Source organism: Aulonocara sp. 'chitande type north' Nkhata Bay, linkage group LG5 (assembly GCF_057382095.1).
Source record: "Aulonocara sp. 'chitande type north' Nkhata Bay isolate Kocher_YH1m ecotype deep benthic linkage group LG5, A_spYH_male_GT1.1, whole genome shotgun sequence".
Lineage (NCBI taxonomy): Eukaryota > Metazoa > Chordata > Actinopteri > Cichliformes > Cichlidae > Aulonocara > Aulonocara sp. 'chitande type north' Nkhata Bay.
Window position 1 is genome coordinate 22,771,378 of NC_141348.1, and position 19,993 is coordinate 22,791,370.

General features: G+C 42.0%; 1 protein-coding gene across 5 annotated transcripts in view; it reads right to left on the bottom strand.

The window, feature by feature from the left end:
* The window catches only part of dip2bb (DIP2 acetate--CoA ligase B (putative)b), a 52,569-nt gene that overhangs the window by 3,786 nt on the left and 28,790 nt on the right, over positions 1-19,993 (bottom strand). For 2 of the 5 annotated variants that reach the window (XM_086292205.1, XM_086292204.1), the window contains 31 exons: positions 15,545-15,742; positions 15,225-15,316; positions 14,798-14,908; positions 14,580-14,703; positions 13,201-13,310; positions 12,953-13,055; positions 12,726-12,790; positions 12,358-12,451; positions 12,150-12,269; positions 11,942-12,056; positions 11,553-11,692; positions 9,828-9,964; positions 9,622-9,702; positions 9,388-9,515; positions 9,017-9,131; positions 8,670-8,871; positions 7,698-7,810; positions 7,212-7,235; positions 6,648-6,728; positions 6,425-6,548; positions 6,217-6,338; positions 5,693-5,804; positions 4,429-4,538; positions 3,845-3,975; positions 3,587-3,755; positions 3,328-3,498; positions 3,168-3,229; positions 2,818-2,875; positions 2,631-2,705; positions 2,369-2,543; positions 2,011-2,134 (listed from right to left, as the gene is read on the bottom strand). In XM_086292205.1, the coding sequence (XP_086148331.1) occupies positions 2,011-2,134; positions 2,369-2,543; positions 2,631-2,705; positions 2,818-2,875; positions 3,168-3,229; positions 3,328-3,498; positions 3,587-3,755; positions 3,845-3,975; positions 4,429-4,538; positions 5,693-5,804; positions 6,217-6,338; positions 6,425-6,548; positions 6,648-6,728; positions 7,212-7,235; positions 7,698-7,810; positions 8,670-8,871; positions 9,017-9,131; positions 9,388-9,515; positions 9,622-9,702; positions 9,828-9,964; positions 11,553-11,692; positions 11,942-12,056; positions 12,150-12,269; positions 12,358-12,451; positions 12,726-12,790; positions 12,953-13,055; positions 13,201-13,310; positions 14,580-14,703; positions 14,798-14,908; positions 15,225-15,316; positions 15,545-15,742 (3,586 nt within the window). Of the gene's footprint in view, positions 1-2,010; positions 2,135-2,368; positions 2,544-2,630; positions 2,706-2,817; positions 2,876-3,167; positions 3,230-3,327; positions 3,499-3,586; positions 3,756-3,844; positions 3,976-4,428; positions 4,539-5,692; positions 5,805-6,216; positions 6,339-6,424; positions 6,549-6,647; positions 6,729-7,211; positions 7,236-7,697; positions 7,811-8,669; positions 8,872-9,016; positions 9,132-9,387; positions 9,516-9,621; positions 9,703-9,827; positions 9,965-11,552; positions 11,693-11,941; positions 12,270-12,357; positions 12,452-12,725; positions 12,791-12,952; positions 13,056-13,200; positions 13,311-14,579; positions 14,704-14,797; positions 14,909-15,224; positions 15,317-15,544; positions 15,743-19,993 lie in introns of all 5 variants that reach the window. The other 3 variants (XM_086292207.1, XM_086292206.1, XM_086292203.1) reach the window with 2 other exon arrangements.

The following is a 19,993-nucleotide window of genomic DNA, read 5'->3' on the forward strand; positions in this document are numbered from 1 at the left end:
AATGATATTAATGCTATATTGACTTTGTTTGCATTAACAGCATATAGGAACATGTTCATAACATGTCTTTTATCCTTAAAACTATGTTTGTAATTGTACTGCCTTTAATTGTGTTGACAACGTTTCAGAAATGATACTGTTACATGGGGTTTTTAAATATCACAATATACAGTGGGGCAAAAAAGTATTTAGTCAGCCACCGATTGTGCAAGTTCCCCCACCTAAAATGATGACAGAGGTCAGTAATTTGCACCAGAGGTACACTTCAACTGTGAGAGGCAGAATGTGAAAGAAAAATCCATGAATTCACATGGTAGGATTTGTAAAGAATTTATTCGTAAATCAGGGTGGAAAATAAGTATTTGGTCAATAACAAAAATACAACTCAATACTTTGTAACATAACCTTTGTTGGCAATAACAGAGGTCAAACGTTTACTATAGGTCTTTACCAGGTTTGCACACACAGTAGCTGGTATTTTGGCCCATTCCTCCATGCAGATCTTCTCGAGAGCAGTGATGTTTTGGGGCTGTCGCCGAGCAACACGGACTTTCAACTCCCGCCACAGATTTTCTATGGGGTTGAGGTCTGGAGACTGGCTAGGCCACTCCAGGACTTTCAAATGCTTCTTACGGAGCCACTCCTTTGTTGCCCGGGCGGTGTGTTTTGGATCATTGTCATGTTGGAAGACCCAGCCTCGTTTCATCTTCAAAGTTCTCACTGATGGAAGGAGGTTTTGGCTCAAAATCTCACGATACATGGCCCCATTCATTCTGTCCTTAACACGGATCAGTCGTCCTGTCCCCTTGGCAGAAAAACAGCCCCATAGCATGATGTTTCCACCCCCATGCTTCACAGTAGGTATGGTGTTCTTGGGATGCAACTCAGTATTCTTCTTCCTCCAAACACGACGAGTTGAGTTTATACCAAAAAGTTCTACTTTGGTTTCATCTGACCACATGACATTCTCCCAATCCTCTGCTGTATCATCCATGTGCTCTCTGGCAAACTTCAGACGGGCCTGGACATGCACTGGCTTCAGCAGTGGAACACGTCTGGCACTGCAGGATTTGATTCCCTGGCGTTGTAGTGTGTTACTGATGGTGACCTTTGTTACTTTGGTCCCAGCTCTCTGCAGGTCATTCACCAGGTCCCCCCGTGTGGTTCTGGGATCTTTGCTCACCGTTCTCATGATCATTTTGACCCCACGGGATGAGATCTTGCGTGGAGCCCCAGATCGAGGGAGATTATCAGTGGTCTTGTATGTCTTCCATTTTCTGATGATTGCTCCCACAGTTGATTTTTTCACACCAAGCTGCTTGCCTATTGTAGATTCACTCTTCCCAGTCTGGTGCAGGTCTACAATACTTTTCCTGGTGTCCTTCGAAAGCTCTTTGGTCTTGGCCATGGCGGAGTTTGGAGTCTGACTGTTTGAGGCTGTGGACAGGTGTCTTTTATACAGATGATGAGTTCAAACAGGTGCCATTCATACAGGTAATGAGTGGGGGACAGAAAAGCTTCTTACAGAAGACGTTACAGGTCTGTGAGAGCCAGAGATTTTCCTTGTTTGAGGTGACCAAATACTTATTTTCCACCCTAATTTACGAATAAATTCTTTACAAATCCTACCATGTGAATTCATGGATTTTTTTTTCCACATTCTGTCTCTCACGGTTGAAGTGTACCTCTGGTGCAAATTACTGACCTCTGTCATCATTTTAAGTGGGGGAACTTGCACAATCGGTGGCTGACTAAATACTTTTTTGCCCCACTGTAGTATTATGATACATTTGACCTTTCCAACTGCCTTTTTTCTCAAGTTAACCCCAAAATTTGTTATATATCTAAAGTCCTGCCAAAAGAAAGAGAACGAGCTGCCCTTTTATTTTTAATAAATACTATAGGATATTATTATATATTAAGCTCAGGTTATTTATGTGCAGTTATTATCTACTCCTACATTGTTAAAAACATTAAAGTGTGTGTCGGTGTGTGTGCATGCATTCGCACCTCTCAGCAATACTTCGGTGAGCCCGTGACACTGACGTTTCAATGTCAATAGGATGGTAGCGCAAGCCTCGTAGCTCCAATGTCTCATCCAGTGAGCCCACCACAAACAGAGCATCATGCCGATCTGAGCACAGAAATGCAAACAATATAAGCAACACCCCCCCAAACAAATTCAGTCACATTACAGCAAAATTTGTAATTGGTTACTGTAGGATCGAGGTTACTTTAGTTTCATAAAGTTTGTTTAAGTTTATGCTTTATCAGGTTTAAATCTGCAAACCTTGTTACATTAAACTTATCAGCACTATTCCATCAATATTTCTGAGTCCAGGTTTTAGCTCAGTTGTGGTCTATTTACCCCCGCTTGCATCCAGTAGCTCGGTCCTCTTCACAAAACCCAGGTATCCAGTTCTGGCCCATAAAGTGTGCGGGTCTCCGAAGCTGAGCTTGGTGTTGAAGTGATCAGCCTGAAGACTTTCCTCTCCGTATATGGTGTAGTAGCCACTGGCACTGTGAGGGCTGTTTACCCAGATCTAAGAGAAAGAAACATCTGTAACTTTCAGAGAAAATCTTCTCTAGCTTCAGGTGTGGTCTCGATATGCGTGTGTGCTGTGGTTAACCTCTCCTAGATGAGAATCGCCAAGTGGGCCTCGGGTCTCTGGATTCACTATGATCACCCGAACACCTGGCAGTATCTAAAAATGACAGAGAAACAAAGACACTAAATACAACTCTGACATGCTTTTCATTAAACCTCTCAAAAATTGAGAAAAAACCCCACACAGGACAGCGCATAATGAGTTTCACCTTGCCAGACTCCATTAGAGGAAGACTCTGAGGTGCTCCTCTCTCCACCAGCCTCACTCTGCCAAAAACACAGGCAGCGCATTTATAAATATTCAAAGTTCTAATTAATCTTTGCGAATTGGACCATGTCAGGGATTTTCCTGCACAGAGAAGTTTCTGATGCCAGTGAGGTTTTAGCCAGAACCTCACTGTGTTATTGTTTTTATTGTTTTTTCAGAAAACCCCCCAGACGTGATATTATTTTTTATATTGATCGCGTCCAATAAATCCCATTTAGCTAGAAAAAAAGTGTAAAGTAAGCTTTTACTAAATACTAGCAAGTTTACTTTAACTAACTTGACTGTTCTCACCTGTCATGGCGCAGGGACTTCATGTCCACATACACCGTACAGGGATCAGGACCAGTGGTGCCCTGAAACACACACATATATAAAAGAACAGGTTTAAAGAGGTCCCACTTCTTTCTCATTTGATCTATGATCAACAGCGACGTCCTGCTGGTTGGTGTACCTGCAGGCAGATGGCCAGGTTAACTCTGGAACCAAAAGCAGTGCTGACAGCTCTGGACGACAGCCCGACATCCTTAAACAGTTTGGAGAAGGAGTGTGTGAGGGCAAGACGAGGGCGTTCCTCTGCTATCACCACACAGCTCCGCACACACGACAGGTTCACACCACGGGCCTTAAACAAACATGCAAATGATCAAACCCATGATGTTTTATTTTAAAAATAGCTGTATTGTTTCTCTTCCTGCATGTCGAGTCCTAACCTTGAGTAAATCTGTCTGAGTACCCAATCCCTTAGTGCAGAGCTCCATGACAGAGTAGGAGCAGAAGGTGTCTCTGATACGGTACTGACTGAGCGTGCTTAGCCACAGAGACAAGCTGGTCTCCAGCTCGAACGGAGGAATCAGGATTGACTGGTGACCTGAGTAGACACTGTGAGACAAAACATGTAGGTGAAAAAGTGGGGAAAGTGATACCTTTGTAAATAACCATGAAATATTGTAGCTGACGTTTTACCGTACCTGGCGAGGCACCACAAGACGAAGCCCAGACCACAATAAGGATCCAGACAGATGGCTATTTGGCGAGAGGAGTACAGCTCACACTGAAGCTTTATAGAGCGGCAAAGTGCGCTGACTGCTGCATGAGAGATCTGACAAAAGACAAGAAAAGATAAAGAATTAATTTTGTGTATGTTTTATAAAACAAAGTAAAGTCTTCCATAGATATCTGCCACTCATATATAACCAGAAACTGTTCCTTACACGCTTTCACTTTTTAAAAATGAAGACATGCTCCAGGTATGTGCATCTGTGACTGTACTGGATTACAACAAGAAAAACGACACCCTGCTGATTCCTGCTGGTGTTTTAATACTACTCTACTACTGCTGTAATGTATGAGACAGTGTACCAGACAGTCATTAACAAGTTTAAGATACAGCCAACACGAAATTAAAAAACGACCACAGAATTGATGCCAATATTTGGTTTAAAATAGCGCCGTGACAGAACTCAGTGTTTTTACAGTCTTTTTCATGTGGCAAAATCCATCCTGTAAAAGCCCCAGTCAGTAGAGGAGTCATATAAAAAGTCACGTGTCTCACCTTGACTCCAGTGAGCATGCCTGTTGTGGACACGCTGAAATCCAGATAAGCTATCATCTCTGCTGTGGGCGGCTTATAGATCTGTGGAGGCCGGCGGCGAGGAAGGTCATCTGCAAACACCAATAATGCGGGTTTTACAGCGCTGTGCACAAAGTAAACTTAAGATAATATTGAGCAATGATATAGAATAGGATCCAGCAAGCAACAACTAACTCAAAGTTCACCAAACAGGTGTCTATTCACAAATCTACCCACTGAGCAACTTGGATAACAATTGTAGAAAGCAGTGAAATGTCCAGCTTCCTGTTTTAGTGTCTCAGTGTTACAGATTCAAACAGTCCACAATAACCGACGCCAACTTCATCTACGCTGCCTCGACTGCGACCCACAACTAATGAACCATGTTCCTGCTTTGAATCTGACACATGAGAAAGTCAAGCGCTGTGAACAACGTGTACTTAATTTGGAGTGTGTATGTAAATAACAAGAAACTGCAGGATTTAAAGTTTTGTCATATGTTAAAACTGAACAGGGGAAAAAAGTGTTTTATTTTCTCATTTTCTTTTCGGCGTGTTTGCTTATTTACAGCTTTCACGGCTGATTTATTTAAAAATCACGTTGATGGACCATTGAAAACTATAGCATAGCAAAATGACAGCAAACTGTTATAAAAGCAGCTCCCTCAGTCACAATGGGGCACTGCAGTGGGCAGCTACACACGTTTGCTTTTGCATCGGATGCCTTTACAGTGGACACAACCCCAAAAAGGATTTGTGTAACCTCCGGAGACCAAGTAATGGATCTTTTCCTTGTTAGGCAAATGTGTAAACCACCATACTATGAAGCTACTAATAAAAACAAAGAGTCATTAACCTTTAATTTTTGATTAATTTTGATCAACCTTCTGGTAAATACGATAGTTTATAATAAACAAACTTTTATATTTACCAGAATATTTACCAAAATGAATGAACTGTGAGGACAGTGAATCATCTTTCTTTAGAATGCCTGACTTTCACATTACTGACTTATTATTCATAATTCTTTGATACAAGGATTAATAACTGAATACTAACTGCATACTTACATCTGAGTTGCAAATACTTGACGGTGTTTATAAAACATTAAAAATAGCTGGAACGTCTCAATCATACCAACTGGCACCACAAGGGGGGGCCTGATTTAGCCCATGGCTTGTAACCAGAGCATCATGCAGTACTCAGATATGTTCAGGCTTGATTAACATACTAAGAGTATTTACTACCTGTGTCAATGATTGTTGGCCAGGTTTTAACATTAACAGAGGCAGCTGCCTCTTTGGAGCGCAGAGTCCTCATGAGGTTTTGTGTCGTAAGGATGCACGCAGCTTTACTGACCTGGTAACAAAACACATTTGAATGGGAGCGTGAACAACACAACAGTCAGAATCATTTTTGTTGTAAAATTGTGAGCAGCACATTCCATCAGCGGGTCGATTACAGTTAAAAAGTGGAAACTACGATGGACACTGTAACTGGACCCACTTCATGAGCATAATTTGCTCTCGGAATCAATGTAGCTTGTAAATGGAAATTATTTCAGGAAACTGGATGCCATAAAGATCTGTTAAAATCTAATGAAGCGCAGAGAGGCGCCAAGTAGTTGCAGAGTTATTTTTGGTGAAAGCATAAGTAGAAGTAATCCAGTGTATGGACGTGTTTTTTTTAGTCCTAATATCTACACGAATGAGATCCTGCTTAGGATTAAATGAAAGGACAGGCATAAATGCATGTAACCACATGCACTTACGTCAATGATCATGCGGACAGTAGGCAGCGTGGCTGCCAGGTTCTGAGGGTGCGGAGGCCTGACGTTTACAGGAACACATCCAGCATAGAGACAGCCGTAAAAAGCAGCAATCAAATCGATCCCTGAGGGAAAACAAACAGAGGAAAATCATTTCATAACAATGATGACGGAAGGAACGCTTAGACATGGAGCCGGAGGTAGAACCCACCAGGAGGATAGAGCAGCACTACATTCTCTCCTGTGTTGATGCTGCCTTTCTCAGTGAGCGCTGCAGCTATCTTCTCAGCTCGCTTATGAAGCTGGACACAGGTCGCTGTCCCCACTGTCACACCCTGAAGGACAGGTGACAGTAAGGTTACTATGTATTGTTTTTGTCAATCACATAGATGATGTACGGCATTTTGCAGTGTATGGACAGATCAGTTTGGTACCTTGGCGTTAAGAAGAATGTAGAGAACGTGGTCTGGGTCTGTCTGTGCCCTCCACTGTAGCGCCTCTGTCAAATACTGATGCTGTTATTAAATAAGAAACATAATTACACACTGTAAACTGAGGGTTTTTTTGTTTAAGTGTATAAAATATTACAAACCCAGCCACTGGGGGTAAATACAGGAAGGGTGGTGTTGAAAAAAAGAATTTATTAGGGTCTAAATTTAAAATAAACAAAGCGATGCTTACACTGAGTGTGCTGTCTGAGAGCTGTCTGGTATAAATGATCTGAACAAGAATTAATAGCACACTAAGCCAATATAGCTCTTATAGTAATGAACCCTAACTTAGGATGTGAAAGGTACATCAGCAATAAAAATAAAGGGTGACATTCATGGAAGGTGCTTATTTTCTGAAATACCAAAAAGTTAAAAACCCATGCAAATTCTTGCTTACGTCAGAACTGAACGAAAGCACACAAACTAAAACCACAATACAATACAGATTCGAGCATGACCAGAATAAACGAGGGTGGGGAACATGCCAGAGAGGGTCGTGATTCTTACCATTACGGTGGGCCACATACAGAGCTACATCCAGAGAGTGACGAGAGAAGAGAGAAAGAAGAGTCCAGATTTTTCTATAAAACTGAGCTCTGGCTGAGGTAGAGCCATTGTTACAGTGGCAGCTGAAATGTTTCAGTGTTTCCTATTTTAACACACTTTGCTGAGCAATGCTGTTAATTACATGCACAGGGTGCCTGCAGCTTCTGAAAGACTTGCATTTAGCTCTTGTGAAAAACAGGAGTTAGGTTAAAAAGGGTACGGTCACACTGCAAGAATCAGTGCAAAATTCTGATATAGTTCTTGCATACATTCATCCATTCACATTTTCATTTATTGCAGATTCCAATTAATGTGCAGTAGACACCAGAGCATTTCAACCAGTGCCAAAGAGGATGAGAAGATGAACATTTTATGGCCATTTCTGCCGGCAGTTTGATCGAAGCTTGGGTTATCAGATTCGGAGTTCGGTGCTCATAGTTCTAGTACCTTTCGGACCAGATCCTGATCTTCAATCAGACCGAGGTCTCTCCCTGCAGCCTGGGCAATCCTCTTTCCTGCCACCAGGTTTCCCACCATGACAGATGCAGGACCGACACCAACTACAAGACAAAACAGTCCGAAAGAGATAAAGTGAAATAAAGTAGGAGGCAAAAACAAGACAGGGAGGCCAGACCTCAAAATTATCAAAGCTGTGTGAGATCATCTTGACACAGAAACAAACAAAAGGCAGCATCGAGAGAAGAGCTTTGAATGTCCTTCAAGAAGCCCGGAGAACTATTCCTGAAAACTACTTAAAAAATAATAATAATAATAAAAATAATGTATACTTTATTGATCCCTGTGGGAAAATTCCTCTCTGCATTTGACCCATTCACTAAGTGAAGCAGTGGGCAGCCATTGGGCACCGGGGAACAGTGTGTAGGGACGGTACCTTGCTCAGGGGTACCTCAGTGTAGCTGTTCAGTGGATTCGAACCCCCGACCTTCCGATAATGGGGCCACCACTCTACCTACTGAGCTAGCCCTGCCCCAAAAATGACAGGAAAGCTTGTCTAAGAGAGTTCAGACTCTGTTTAAGACTGAAGGTTGTCAAACCAAATACTGAATTGTTAGAATAGTACAATCACTGTTTATTTAGATGCCATGCATGTTTGCACATTTCAATAAGTTCCTGCTCTTATTTCGCAGTTTCCTAGCAAAACACCTAGAAATGAGGGGTGACTTAAGACATTTGCAGATTACTGCATCTATATCCTTATGACTGCACGGCAGACCCATAGGTTTCCTACAAACTACATCTATAAACAGTCTCTGTGCTGGACTCCATTTAATAATTTATGCTAAATACGTTTAAATTATGAACCTCCTCACCGAGGCTTCGTTTGGCATAATCTTGTAAGAAATTGATGGGGATCATTTTCAGTCATGTTGAACAGAAGTTTGTGTCAGACAGACCTACCTGGCTGCTTCTGGCGGGGCTTGGGCAGGTTGGTGACACAGGTATGGGGACACATTAGGATATTGCAGGGGTGGAGATTGCCCTCTAAGAAAAACTGCTTTGTGTCAGAAATGTGGATGCCACCCAGCGGCGTTTTTGGTAAGGTGTTCGCCGGGACCAGAGCCAAGCAGTAGAGCCCCACTTGGTGGATGCTATCAATAGCCTACAGATGAAACCAAGCACTGAGATTAGCTTTGCTGGGTAATGTTCTATATGTCGAATGATTTTTCGATAACTCCAAAGACTGAAGATTATATTGTAGACACACTGAATGGAGGCTTCCATTCGAACGCTGTGGCTGAATTTACCTGAAGCACCCGGCTCATCCACTGGAAGCTGTCCTCCTCGCTGGCATCGGGCCTCTGCTCTGCCACAATTACAACCCTCTCATCATAGAACACCGTGACTGAAAACACAGCGATCCTGACACACACGAGGATACACAAACTCACTGAAGATTAGCCAGAAGACGTGGAAATCAAACACAAATGAGCAGTTTAAAGCATACAGAAAGTAGAAATACTTTATCTTTCAATAATCCCTTCAGTTGTCAGTGTGGGGCCTGCTGTGTTTCCTCTATACCACTAGATGTCAGTAGTTATAAATAAGATTTGCACTTGACCCACCAAAGAGCTCTAAGATTATTTTCTTTAATCCATGAAGAAGAGTTTTGCCTCACCTGCCACGGTACACAGTCTTGACCGGCTCAACTGCAAGAGCTGTGGCCACCAAGTCGTCGGCGTTGTGTCTCCGCCCGCTCACCATCAGCAGGCCTTCGATCTTCCCCACCACGAAGATGAGACTGCCCTGTACAGAGCAAGTGATGCAACAGCAGGGTTGTTATACGGTTAGTGAGAGAGACGAATGGTTTCAGGTTGCCACAGAAGTGCTCTAATGAAAGAGTCCTACTTACTGGGCCAACAAACCCCAGGAGTCCAGATCGCACAAATGGAATCTCTCCAATGGGAACTCCGTTAGCGTTAACCGGTATCACCTGGGCACGACGACGCAAAGAAAGAACAGCAAAACACACAAAAACAGAATCAGCTTTAACTGCGTCCCTTACTAACGATGGTGGCAGCATGTGCAGTTTGAGTGTTGGTTATTCTGCTTTCGCACCTCAAAGGTGTTTTTGGTGAGTCCAGGCAGGCCATAGTACATGTTGCCTCCTGCACGGGAGTTGATAATTATCTCTCCAATTTCATCTGTTTTACACAACTGAGGCGGTCCATCTGGCTTAACGATACACATCAGAGCTGGAGGGACAAAAAGGCAAAGTTAAGAAAACACGGACTTCCTAATTTAAAATGATTCCCTTGATAATTTTATCTTAGACGTATGACTAAAAAAAAGTCCCACTTTCATTCTTTGTTGCGTACATGTATTCAGATTTACATCCTTTCTGTTATTTTTGCAGTTTAAAAAGATTGACTGGATTGACAGAATGTGGGAAAGTGTAGACTTTCAGCTTAAATTTAATAAAAGAGTGTATTACTTGTTTTAACAATTAACAATTTTTATATTCAGTCCCCTATCTGAGCGTCATAAATATAAATGAACAAATTAACACAGTTACATCAAAATATTCATTTTAAAGACTTTGCTGAGGATCCTTTGCAGGAAATGGCTGCACGATGTCAGGAAGCAAACAGATAACACCAAAGAATGAGTTTCCTCCTTTGGGATTCCTTGTTTCCAGGCCTGCAAATGTTTTTTATATTTTGTGGTTCTTTATGCCTTCAGTCTTGCCTTTCTTTACCTTCAGAAACTCCTGGGTTTCATTTTAGCTTAAAGTACAAATTTGTCTGCTTAACCACAGATGCACACTTATGCATCAGACTGCCTCCAATGTCTAATCTTTGTTTTCTACTGCTGAGGCTTATGAGGGGCTTATTACAGGCTTGGATTATGACATGTCTGTCTCCTAGAGGTTTGATAAATGTTTTTTTTTCTCTTTATGATGGAAAGGATCCCATGATCACTGACCAAATTAGTCCAGGTTCAAGTACAACAGTGCATCCTTTTACCCCCCTCATTATTGTGCCAACGTGCTAATGTCCCTGCTAGTTCTCTGGTGGATATTGACCTCCACTGAGAGCTCCTTTAGTGCATGTTGTGGGTTCACAGATTAAGCTTTTAAAAATGAAATGCCACACTTGGAATCACTTCCAAACCTTTGACCTCATTCATTTATGAGGAAATATTAATGAATAGGCCGAGTCAATTTTTCGTATAGATTGTTCAATTACACATGAGCCCAGATAAACAGGGCACTATATATATATATAAAAATGGCAGTTGTTGGTACAATATTTTAGTTTGACCTCCTAAGTGAAAGCTTAAAGTCTGCATATTCATTACAAACTGTAACATGAACAAGTGTTGGTATATAGCCAAAATAATAAATGCTGTTTTAGTGTTCAAAAACCCAACTGTTTATGTCATGAAGTCTTAGAAATAAACATCTGCCAAAAAACTGGAACATTTTATCTGGATGTTGAAAAGAAGAAGATAATTATTTGAATTTCTAATTTTCTCATATGATTATAATTTTATGATTATATTTTTGAACAAGCTTGTTTGCCTCCATTTTCTTGGAGACGTGCAAAAGGTCAAACAGAAAGATTTCAGAGCTGGCGGCAACTAGGCCTATTACATTTTTACACTATAACCACGTGGTTATAGTTAGTCAATATTGTAATCTCCTAATATGTATAGAAAACTGTTTTTTTTTTTTTTTTAAGTGTAGGTCGTAATGGTCTCTTTTTTAGCAAATTAATTACAATCAAAAAAACAAATGCAAACAAAAAGCCGTTTATCATGCAGCTTTTCTTCTACCCTCACCTCCAGGCATGACGTGCCCCACATCTTGTACAGTCAGAGCGGAGTTCTTGTCTTCCGTGTTCACCCTGATGACACCGTGGCTCAAGCCACCCATGGAAAGGATGGCACGGGCAGGAAGAGGCGCACCAGGCACTCCGGATCTACACGAGTAGACAGTTCACAATCAAACATGGATGTTTCCATCTGTTAGCCATCTGCCTACCCTCTTATGAACAACATCACATATAAATTTCTGTCTAGTTGGACTGAAATACAAGCTGTGAAGGTGGCTTGTGTGAGACATGAAAGAATAGAAAGAATTTGGTTTTAATCTTCTGGTTTTGTCTTTAAGTTTTCTGTAATTTTTAACAACATCCAATAAGAGCAGTGAATATAGGTCAGTGAGTTACCTTCGTATAGCTACCGTCATGGCCTCTGGAGATGTGGCACAGGGGCAAATCACCTCAGGCTTCAGCCCATGAGACTGGAACTTGTTCAGGAAGGCATCGCAGGAAGACACTGACCCTGGAAAGTACAATTTTAAAAGTGTGACATCTAATTTGGCTTGTTGGAAAAGACCCAGTTTTACAAAGCAGCGATGGCTCGGGACATACTCACAGGGATTAGCACCATCAGCAACAATGAGCATTCGTAATGAAGCCAGGCTGATGTCTCTCTGCTCCCGATGAGCCATCATGGCCCAGTGCAGATCTCGGCACTTCACCAGAGCTACACGAGCTGCACAACAGCAGGAGTTACATGGAGTATTATAAAATTATAAAATTATTTTTTAATACACTTCATCTCAGAGTAAAAGATAATTTACCTTTATGGATGTGGACCCTCTGCACCCAGGAGAGAGGACAGGCTTTCATCACTGCATAGGGAACGCTGATCGTGTGTATCCTGTTCATTACAGCCTGCAATCAAACAACCTGATTACTGGAGGTTGCAAATAAAAAAAAAACTGGAAGGGATTTTTTTCCTTCCAACTTGACAAACAACACAAACAGTGAGAAACCCATTTTGTGATGATTTTGTGCAAGAAATCTTTCATTAGTAATTTAACATTTTACATTTACTAGAGAATTTATAGTTCAGATATAATGTGCACACAAATTAAGACGTTGTACATGCACCTAGCTGTATATGCAACCTAACCTAACCTAGAAATCTACAGCTAATGACACTCACTGTGAGAACTCCATGCCATAAGCCCATGTCCTTTTTGAAGTCCAAGACATTCACCAAAGTTTCCCCTTAAAACAGAGACACAAACACATAAGTGAGGTTGGCTATGTCTAAACAATCTAAACTGAGACATGACTCAAGTTGTGATTTGCTGTTATATAAATAATATGGAGCTGAACCGAAATAAAGCTTTGTGTAATGGATGATGCAAACACTATCCTTCTACTCACCCTCACAGTAGTTGCAGGCCTGAGTCAGTGATTGGCAGTGGGTTAACATGGCCACTTTAGACACAGCCACGCCCACCACTGTGCCCTCCTTATTTGCTTTATACTACAAAGAGATGAAGCAACAGATGAGCCACAACACACCTGACTAAAATGATGCTTTAAAATATTTTTGGTACTTTGACAGGATGGAATAGGCTCTAAGAATGAAGCAACAAAAGTAAAAATAATAATAAGCACAGCTGTGTTACCTCTATGTATGCAGGGTCAGTGTTAGCAGTGGGAATGTGCGGCTGCCAGTCTTTGGATGGTTTCGTCAAGTACTTTGAATCTGTTATCACCCACTTCATTCGAGGCCAGCCTAACAGAGACAGGGAAGATATGCATCACACAACAATTTCGAGAAATATTTAATTTCTTTAAAAACAAAAAACAACAACAACAAAACCTCACAGGTTTTCTAAAAGCCACCAAAATTGATCTGAATTAAAACCCCAATTCTCCCTAAAAAATGGGATGCTGAGTAATGTGTAAAAAAAAAAAAAATGCAATGATTTGCAAATCATATAAACTCACACATAACACAGAAAACATGTCAAATGTTTAAACTCAGGCATACAAATATTAGATCATTTTATATTTGGATGGATTTTGTAACATGTCTGAAAAAGTTGAGATGGAAGAAACAAAAGGATGGAAAAGAAAGTTATGCTGAACTGAACTAACTGGGTCAGTAACATGAGTGTGAATGGACTCAGGGACACTTCCAGAAATCACAGTCTGTGAACACAGTTCGCTGTGCAATCGACAAATGCAGTTTGAAGCTTTATCGTGCAAAGAAGCAGCCGTAAGTGAACATGATCAAGAAAAAAGTGCTGTCTTCCCTGGACCAAAGTGCTTTTAAAATGGACTGAGGCAAAGTGTAAAACTATTCTGTGGTCAGATGAATGAAAATTGTGTATTGTCTTTGGAAAACATGGATGCTGCATCATGTGGACTAAAGTGAAGAGGCTTGTTTTCCATGCTCAGTTCAAAAGCCTGCATCTCTGATGGTGCCTTTTTGGAAACGGTATCTTTCACAAGTTTAAAGGTGCCAACAATGCAGAAAGGTATATGCTCCCATTAAGACAAACACCTCCTTCATGGAAGGCCTGGAGACAATGCTAAACAACATACTGCATCTATTACAACAGCTTCATAGTAGAAGAGGCGAGGTACTGAACTGGCCTGCCTGCCTGCAGTTCACACCGTTCACCAAATGAGAATATTTGGCTCATCATGAAACAAAAAATAGGACAAAGAAGACCCAGGACTGTTGAGCAGACAACATTTCCTTCCAAAAGGTCCAGCAGCTGGTTCCTCAGTTTCCAGATGTTTATGGACTGGATGCCACACAGCAGTACGCACAGACCTGTTCTAACTGTTTTGATACGTGTCGCTATGAAATGTTACTTTTTCTCATTTAAAACATTTGGTCTGTTTTCCAGGTTCTACTGTGAATAAGAGTTTTTGAAATTTGCAAAACAAAGCATCCCAATGTTTTTGACATTAGTGTTGAATTAGACAAAGGTTGCTTTTTTTAAAACAAAACAGGTATTCAGGACATTCAGGACAGAACTTGCTTGCTGACCTTTAAATTGTAGTATTTCGCCCGTGGGGGTCTTGGGTAGGCCTTTCAGGCAGATCTCACTAGTCAGAGCCAGACCAACGCCACAGCTACCGAGCAGAAAACCCACCTGGCTGATACCTGCATCCTAAACACGTCACAAACAGGACAACAAGAAAGCACTCAGATTTTTGAACATAATAAAAACATAAAATGAAAGTTTCCTGTGACGGTTTTTATACCTTGCGAGACAGCGGTACCTCAATAGGTACAGGTATAACTTCAGCAAGGAGGCATCCATAAAATGCCACCCAGAACATCCCGGGGTCACTGTTGGGGTACACCAGCGCCACCTACCAAGAAAGTTTAGTTGGACGTTAAAACAAGCACTTTCTGGGGCCAGTGGTCATTTTAATAAAGTAAACCCTCTTCCATATCAGTCGTTTTACGTAACAGGACATAATAGACATAAAAGCAGCATAGAAGCAGTGTGTGAAAAACTAAAAACAGTCTTTTTTGATGTTATTTTCAACAACAAAAAAAAAATCCTGCCTCCCACAGAGGCAGCAGCAATAAATTGTGATACAGTCAATGTTCATTGCAAATACACAAGTTAAAAATAATCATTTGCTGTAAATAAGTGTGTGTTTTCTGAGTGTGAGCTCTTACTCGGTCTCCTGGTTTGAGGATTTGCTCGTTTTTAGTGCCCAGTTTGTTCAGGAGGGTGTACGCCAGCTTCACACTGCGACTCCACAGCTTCCCTAACAGACAGATGGTAGATTTTTTTTTGGGGGGGGGGGGGTTTAGCACCTTTAGAAAAATATAATGTCAAAGAGTTTGCACATTTTTTTTACTATTACTAGGTTTTAAAATAATAAACATATATAATGTTATCTTTCAGTCGTCACAATAAGCGTTTATGACATTAAATGACATCATTTTACTGACTTGATGACGTTATACTTCTCTCTTTGAATCTTGTGTCTCACCATAAGTCAGTGTATAGAGTGGTTTGCCTGTGATGTCGAGAGCAGTAAGGGCGGGGCTCTTCCCCTGAGTGGCTCCCCAGCGAGCCAGCGCTGCCTGCAGGGCTGGAGGCCAGTTACTGACCACTCCCAAAGGCTCCCCTTTCACTGGGATGATCTGACGGCCCTCTGGCTTGGGTGTGTTGGGGTCCGGTTGGGGCACTGTGAAAGAGAGACAACAGGACACTTTTGAGTATATTACAGACTAATGAGATGAGATATCACGGAGGTAAAACCGGTCCATGCGGGGTATCAGTTTCTTCCTACATGGTTTCCCCCTTTGTTTCCTGAGCTCTCATGTTACCTGCTTTTTTTTTTTTTTCTTTTTTTTTTTTTTAATTTACTAATATATATATATATATATATATATATATATATATATATATATATTAGGGGTGCAACGATACACAAAATTCTCGGTTCGATACTTTGGTGTCACGGTTCGATATTTTTTCGATACAAAAAAATCGTTCATGCCTTTTTAATTTGTCATTTATTAAAATTATAAATATATATTTTAACTCAAAAGTACAGTTTTTAAATTTAATGTTGCTGAAACAAAAGTAATTAAAAAAATAAATATATCTCAGGGCTCTCAAAATTTCAAATTCCCTGGTAGCCCTTCGGGCAGGGACTCTTCAGTTTTTGGTAGCCCAAAATAAATGTAAGTAGCCCGAATAAAAAAGAGAGCAATTTTTTTTATTGATGTTTTGTTTCCTTTACAATATTATACATTAAAGTATAATATTGTAAAGGAAACAAAACGTTAATCAAAAAATTGTTGAAAAACAAATTACAACATTGTATAAAAATTACAATCATCAACTCAAATACTTGGTTCTAATTGAACAGAAATTTCTATGAACTTGTAAGAACTGTGTAGGACATGAATCAGTCTGTGTCAGATCCTGAATTTGAAATTTCCGCTGAAGTCAGGGTAAGAGACAAGTGGAACCAAGATCTAGGCCATTTGCTTTTTGAAGTTTGCAAAGACTGCTAAATTTTGCCAGTGGTAGTTCACTCTTTGCAACATAGTACGCTGTTCTAAACAGATTTTTCAGGTTTATTTTTAGTATGTTATTTGCAATTGGTGTTTGTTCTGGGAAAGATATTGCAGACTGAGCAATAATGCATTTCTTGCATTTCTCATGGGTTCTAATGGGGGCCTTTCTTAAAATGACTGGTCCCAGTAACAAAGGCGCTTGTCGACTCAGAAATCGAGAGAAAACCAACAACACACCCGGCAGAACATTATGTTATTTACACGGGTGCACATAAGTGGTCCGCATGTGCGCATTCGCTGTCAAAATAAAAGACGCGCACCAGATAAGAAGTTGCAACGCGCGTTTGCGTCCATATAAAAGCACTGTTTTAGTCCGCTAGAGTGGGATTTTCACGGCACATTCCGCACCACATCTCTGTGCGTTCATCATTTGTTTGAAGCCAGCTCACCTCCTGCAACCACTTTTCTTCTTTTGTGGTTCGGACTCCTTCTGACATTTCTTTGGAGGTGGAGGAACACCAAAGTAATTGCTTAAAGGAGCTTCTTCGACATCTTTAAGAGTTTTAAACAAATGTCTGTCCACGTCAAGAAAATCTTATGTATGCAAACACGCGTTGCAACTTCATATCTTGTGCGCGTTTTTTTTTTGTTTGTTTGTTTTTTTGACAGCGAATGCACACCTGCGGACCACTTATGTGCAGTCCTGGTTATTTAGCTCATCATATTGCAGCCACAGAAATTCTTTTGTCCATGAAACCAGAAAGCTGCACTTTCTTTTTGCCTTATAGTCTGATTTGTCATAACTTTTACGTTTTGTGGTAAGCTTTTCTTTGGCTGTCACTTCTTCACCCTGACCTGTCTTATTTGGCTCAGCAGAACTAAAATATGTATCCTGCTGCTTTTGCACACACACACACACACACATAATGGTCAGCGATTCTCTGCGCGATCAACCTCTCATATGTTTAAGCTTGCTGTGGGAGATTTCACTTGTCATGTTTGCATAGTAAGCTAACAATTGATAAGACGATGTCAGAGGAATTGGTGCCCAAATTATCATCACTCACCAATCAGTACTGTCGCTCTCTATACACAGTTTGCGCGATTGCAAAGTGAAAGCAAAAAACAAGGCAAATTCAAACGCGATTTCAATATGTCACATATTGACAGTGGCTCACCGATGCCAATGACATAGTTACCCAGCTACATTTCCGAAAGAATGCAAAAGCATTGACATATATTTTTCCTACCTACAATAGCCCGACGGGCAGGGCAGAGATAGATTTTGGTAGCCCGACTGGAAAAATCGCTAGCTCCGGGACGTCGGGCTAGCGATTTTGCAAGCCCTGTATCTGATTGAGGAATCACTCATCTTTGGAAAAGAGAGTTTATTACAGAGAAATGGCTCTTCCCAAAATAAAAGCTATACTATACGCTTCTTCTGGGCTATATTCTCAGCAGCATATTTTAGTGGGTCAGGGCTGTTCGGGGTTCTGTTTGTACAGTTATGTTTTGTTTATGTTGCCATAGTGACGGGTGACGCCCTCTCGCTGCAACGGTGTGTCCTTCCGGGGTCAGAGGGCGCCCTGTGTGTTGTTGTTGTTGCTGTGCGGTTGCCGGCGCTGAGCAGTTAGCTAGCGGCAGTGTTCTTCTGCAGAATGTCAATAAACGGCTGTGCTCCCTGGCTAGCTCACGGGAAGCAAGACCAAACGACACCTCCGTCTCCTCGTTGTCTGAGCTCGCCACATTGGTGTCAGAAGTGGGATGATGGTGGCACCCCATGTTCTGACCCGAGTGACTTTGGTGCGCCAAAAGAAGGCACCTGGACATTTGCAAAGTGAAAGCAAAAAACAAGAGCAAATTCAAACAGGATTTCAATATGTCACATATTGACAGTGGCTCACCGATGCCAATGACATAGTTACCCAGCTACATTAACGAAAGAATGCAAAAGCATTGACATATATTTTTCCTTCCTATGATAGCCCGACGGGCAGGGCAGAGATAGATTTTGGTAGCCCGACTGGAAAAATCGCTAGCCCCGGGACGTCGGGCTAGCGATTTTGCAAGCCCTGTGTTAACTTACAGGCATGGCCCTTTAAGGATGAAGCCTGATGGGAAATGTATTCGGGATGTGTGTAGCGGGACTGCCTGGTGTGTGTGTGAAGAGAGAGAGCGGAGAAGGGGAAAAAGTAACGGTTAGCTACAGAAGAGACGAAAAGAAAATAAATAAAAGGAATATAATAACTCCCTCGACAGCCAGAGTTGTGTCGGCGATGCTCGCTGTGAGTAAACTGTTTCAGCCCACTGTACGCGGTGTTCGTGCCTTAGAGAAGAAATAAAGTTCGGTGAAGCAGTTTCCTACGCCTCCTTCGATCTTTTTGCTAGCGGAGTTGACCTGTATAGTAAGCTGTTGCCGGCTACGAGTCAGTTACGGAACCTTCAAGTAACTGCCAGAGGTTTCCTTACTACGGTTCGGGGCCGCGGATCTGGCGCGGTAACACCTGTATCTGATTGAGGAATCACTCATCTTTGGAAAAGAGAGTTTATTACAGAGAAATGGCTCTTTCCAAAATAAAAGCTATACTATACGCTACTTCTGGGCTATATTCTCAGCAGCATATTGTAGCGGGTCAGGGCTGTTCGGGGTTCTGTTTGTACAGTTATGTTTTGTTTATGTTGCCATAGTGACGGGTGACGCCCTCTCGCTGCGACGGTGTGTCCTTCCGGGGTCAGAGGGCGCCCTGTGTGTTGTTGTTGTTGCTGTGCGGTTGCCGCGCTGAGCAGTTAGCTAGCGGCAGTGTTCTTCTGCAGATGTCAATAAACGGCTGTGCTCCCTGGCTAGCTCACGGGAAGCAAGACCAAACGACACCTCCGTCTCCTCGTTGTCTGAGCTCGCCACATTGGTGTCAGAAGTGGGATGATGGTGGCACCCCATGTTCTGACTCGAGTGACTTTTCCCCCGCCGGTCGTGACCGGCCGGTGCGCCAAAAGAAGGCACCTGGACATTTGTGTGGGGTAATGGGGTCGTCGGGGACGACTGACCCCTTAGGTGGGGGCTATGTAGCGGGTCAGGGCTGTTCGGGGTTCTGTTTGTACAGTTATGTTTTGTTTATGTTGCCATAGTGACAGGTGACGCCTTCTCGCTGCCACGGTGTGTCCTTCCGGGGTCAGAGGGCGCTCTGTGTGTTGTTGTTGTTGTTGCTGTGCGGTTGCCGGGCTGAGCAGTTAGCTAGCAGCAGTGTTCTTCTGCAGATGTCAATAAACGGCTGTGCTCCCTGGCTAGCTCACGGGAAGCAAGACCAAACGATACCTCCGTCTCCTCCTTGTCTGAGCTCGCCACAATATTAAACATATCAGGTCCCCATAAGGAGAATCATGTGCTAACGGCTGTCTAAATGACTCGGGTA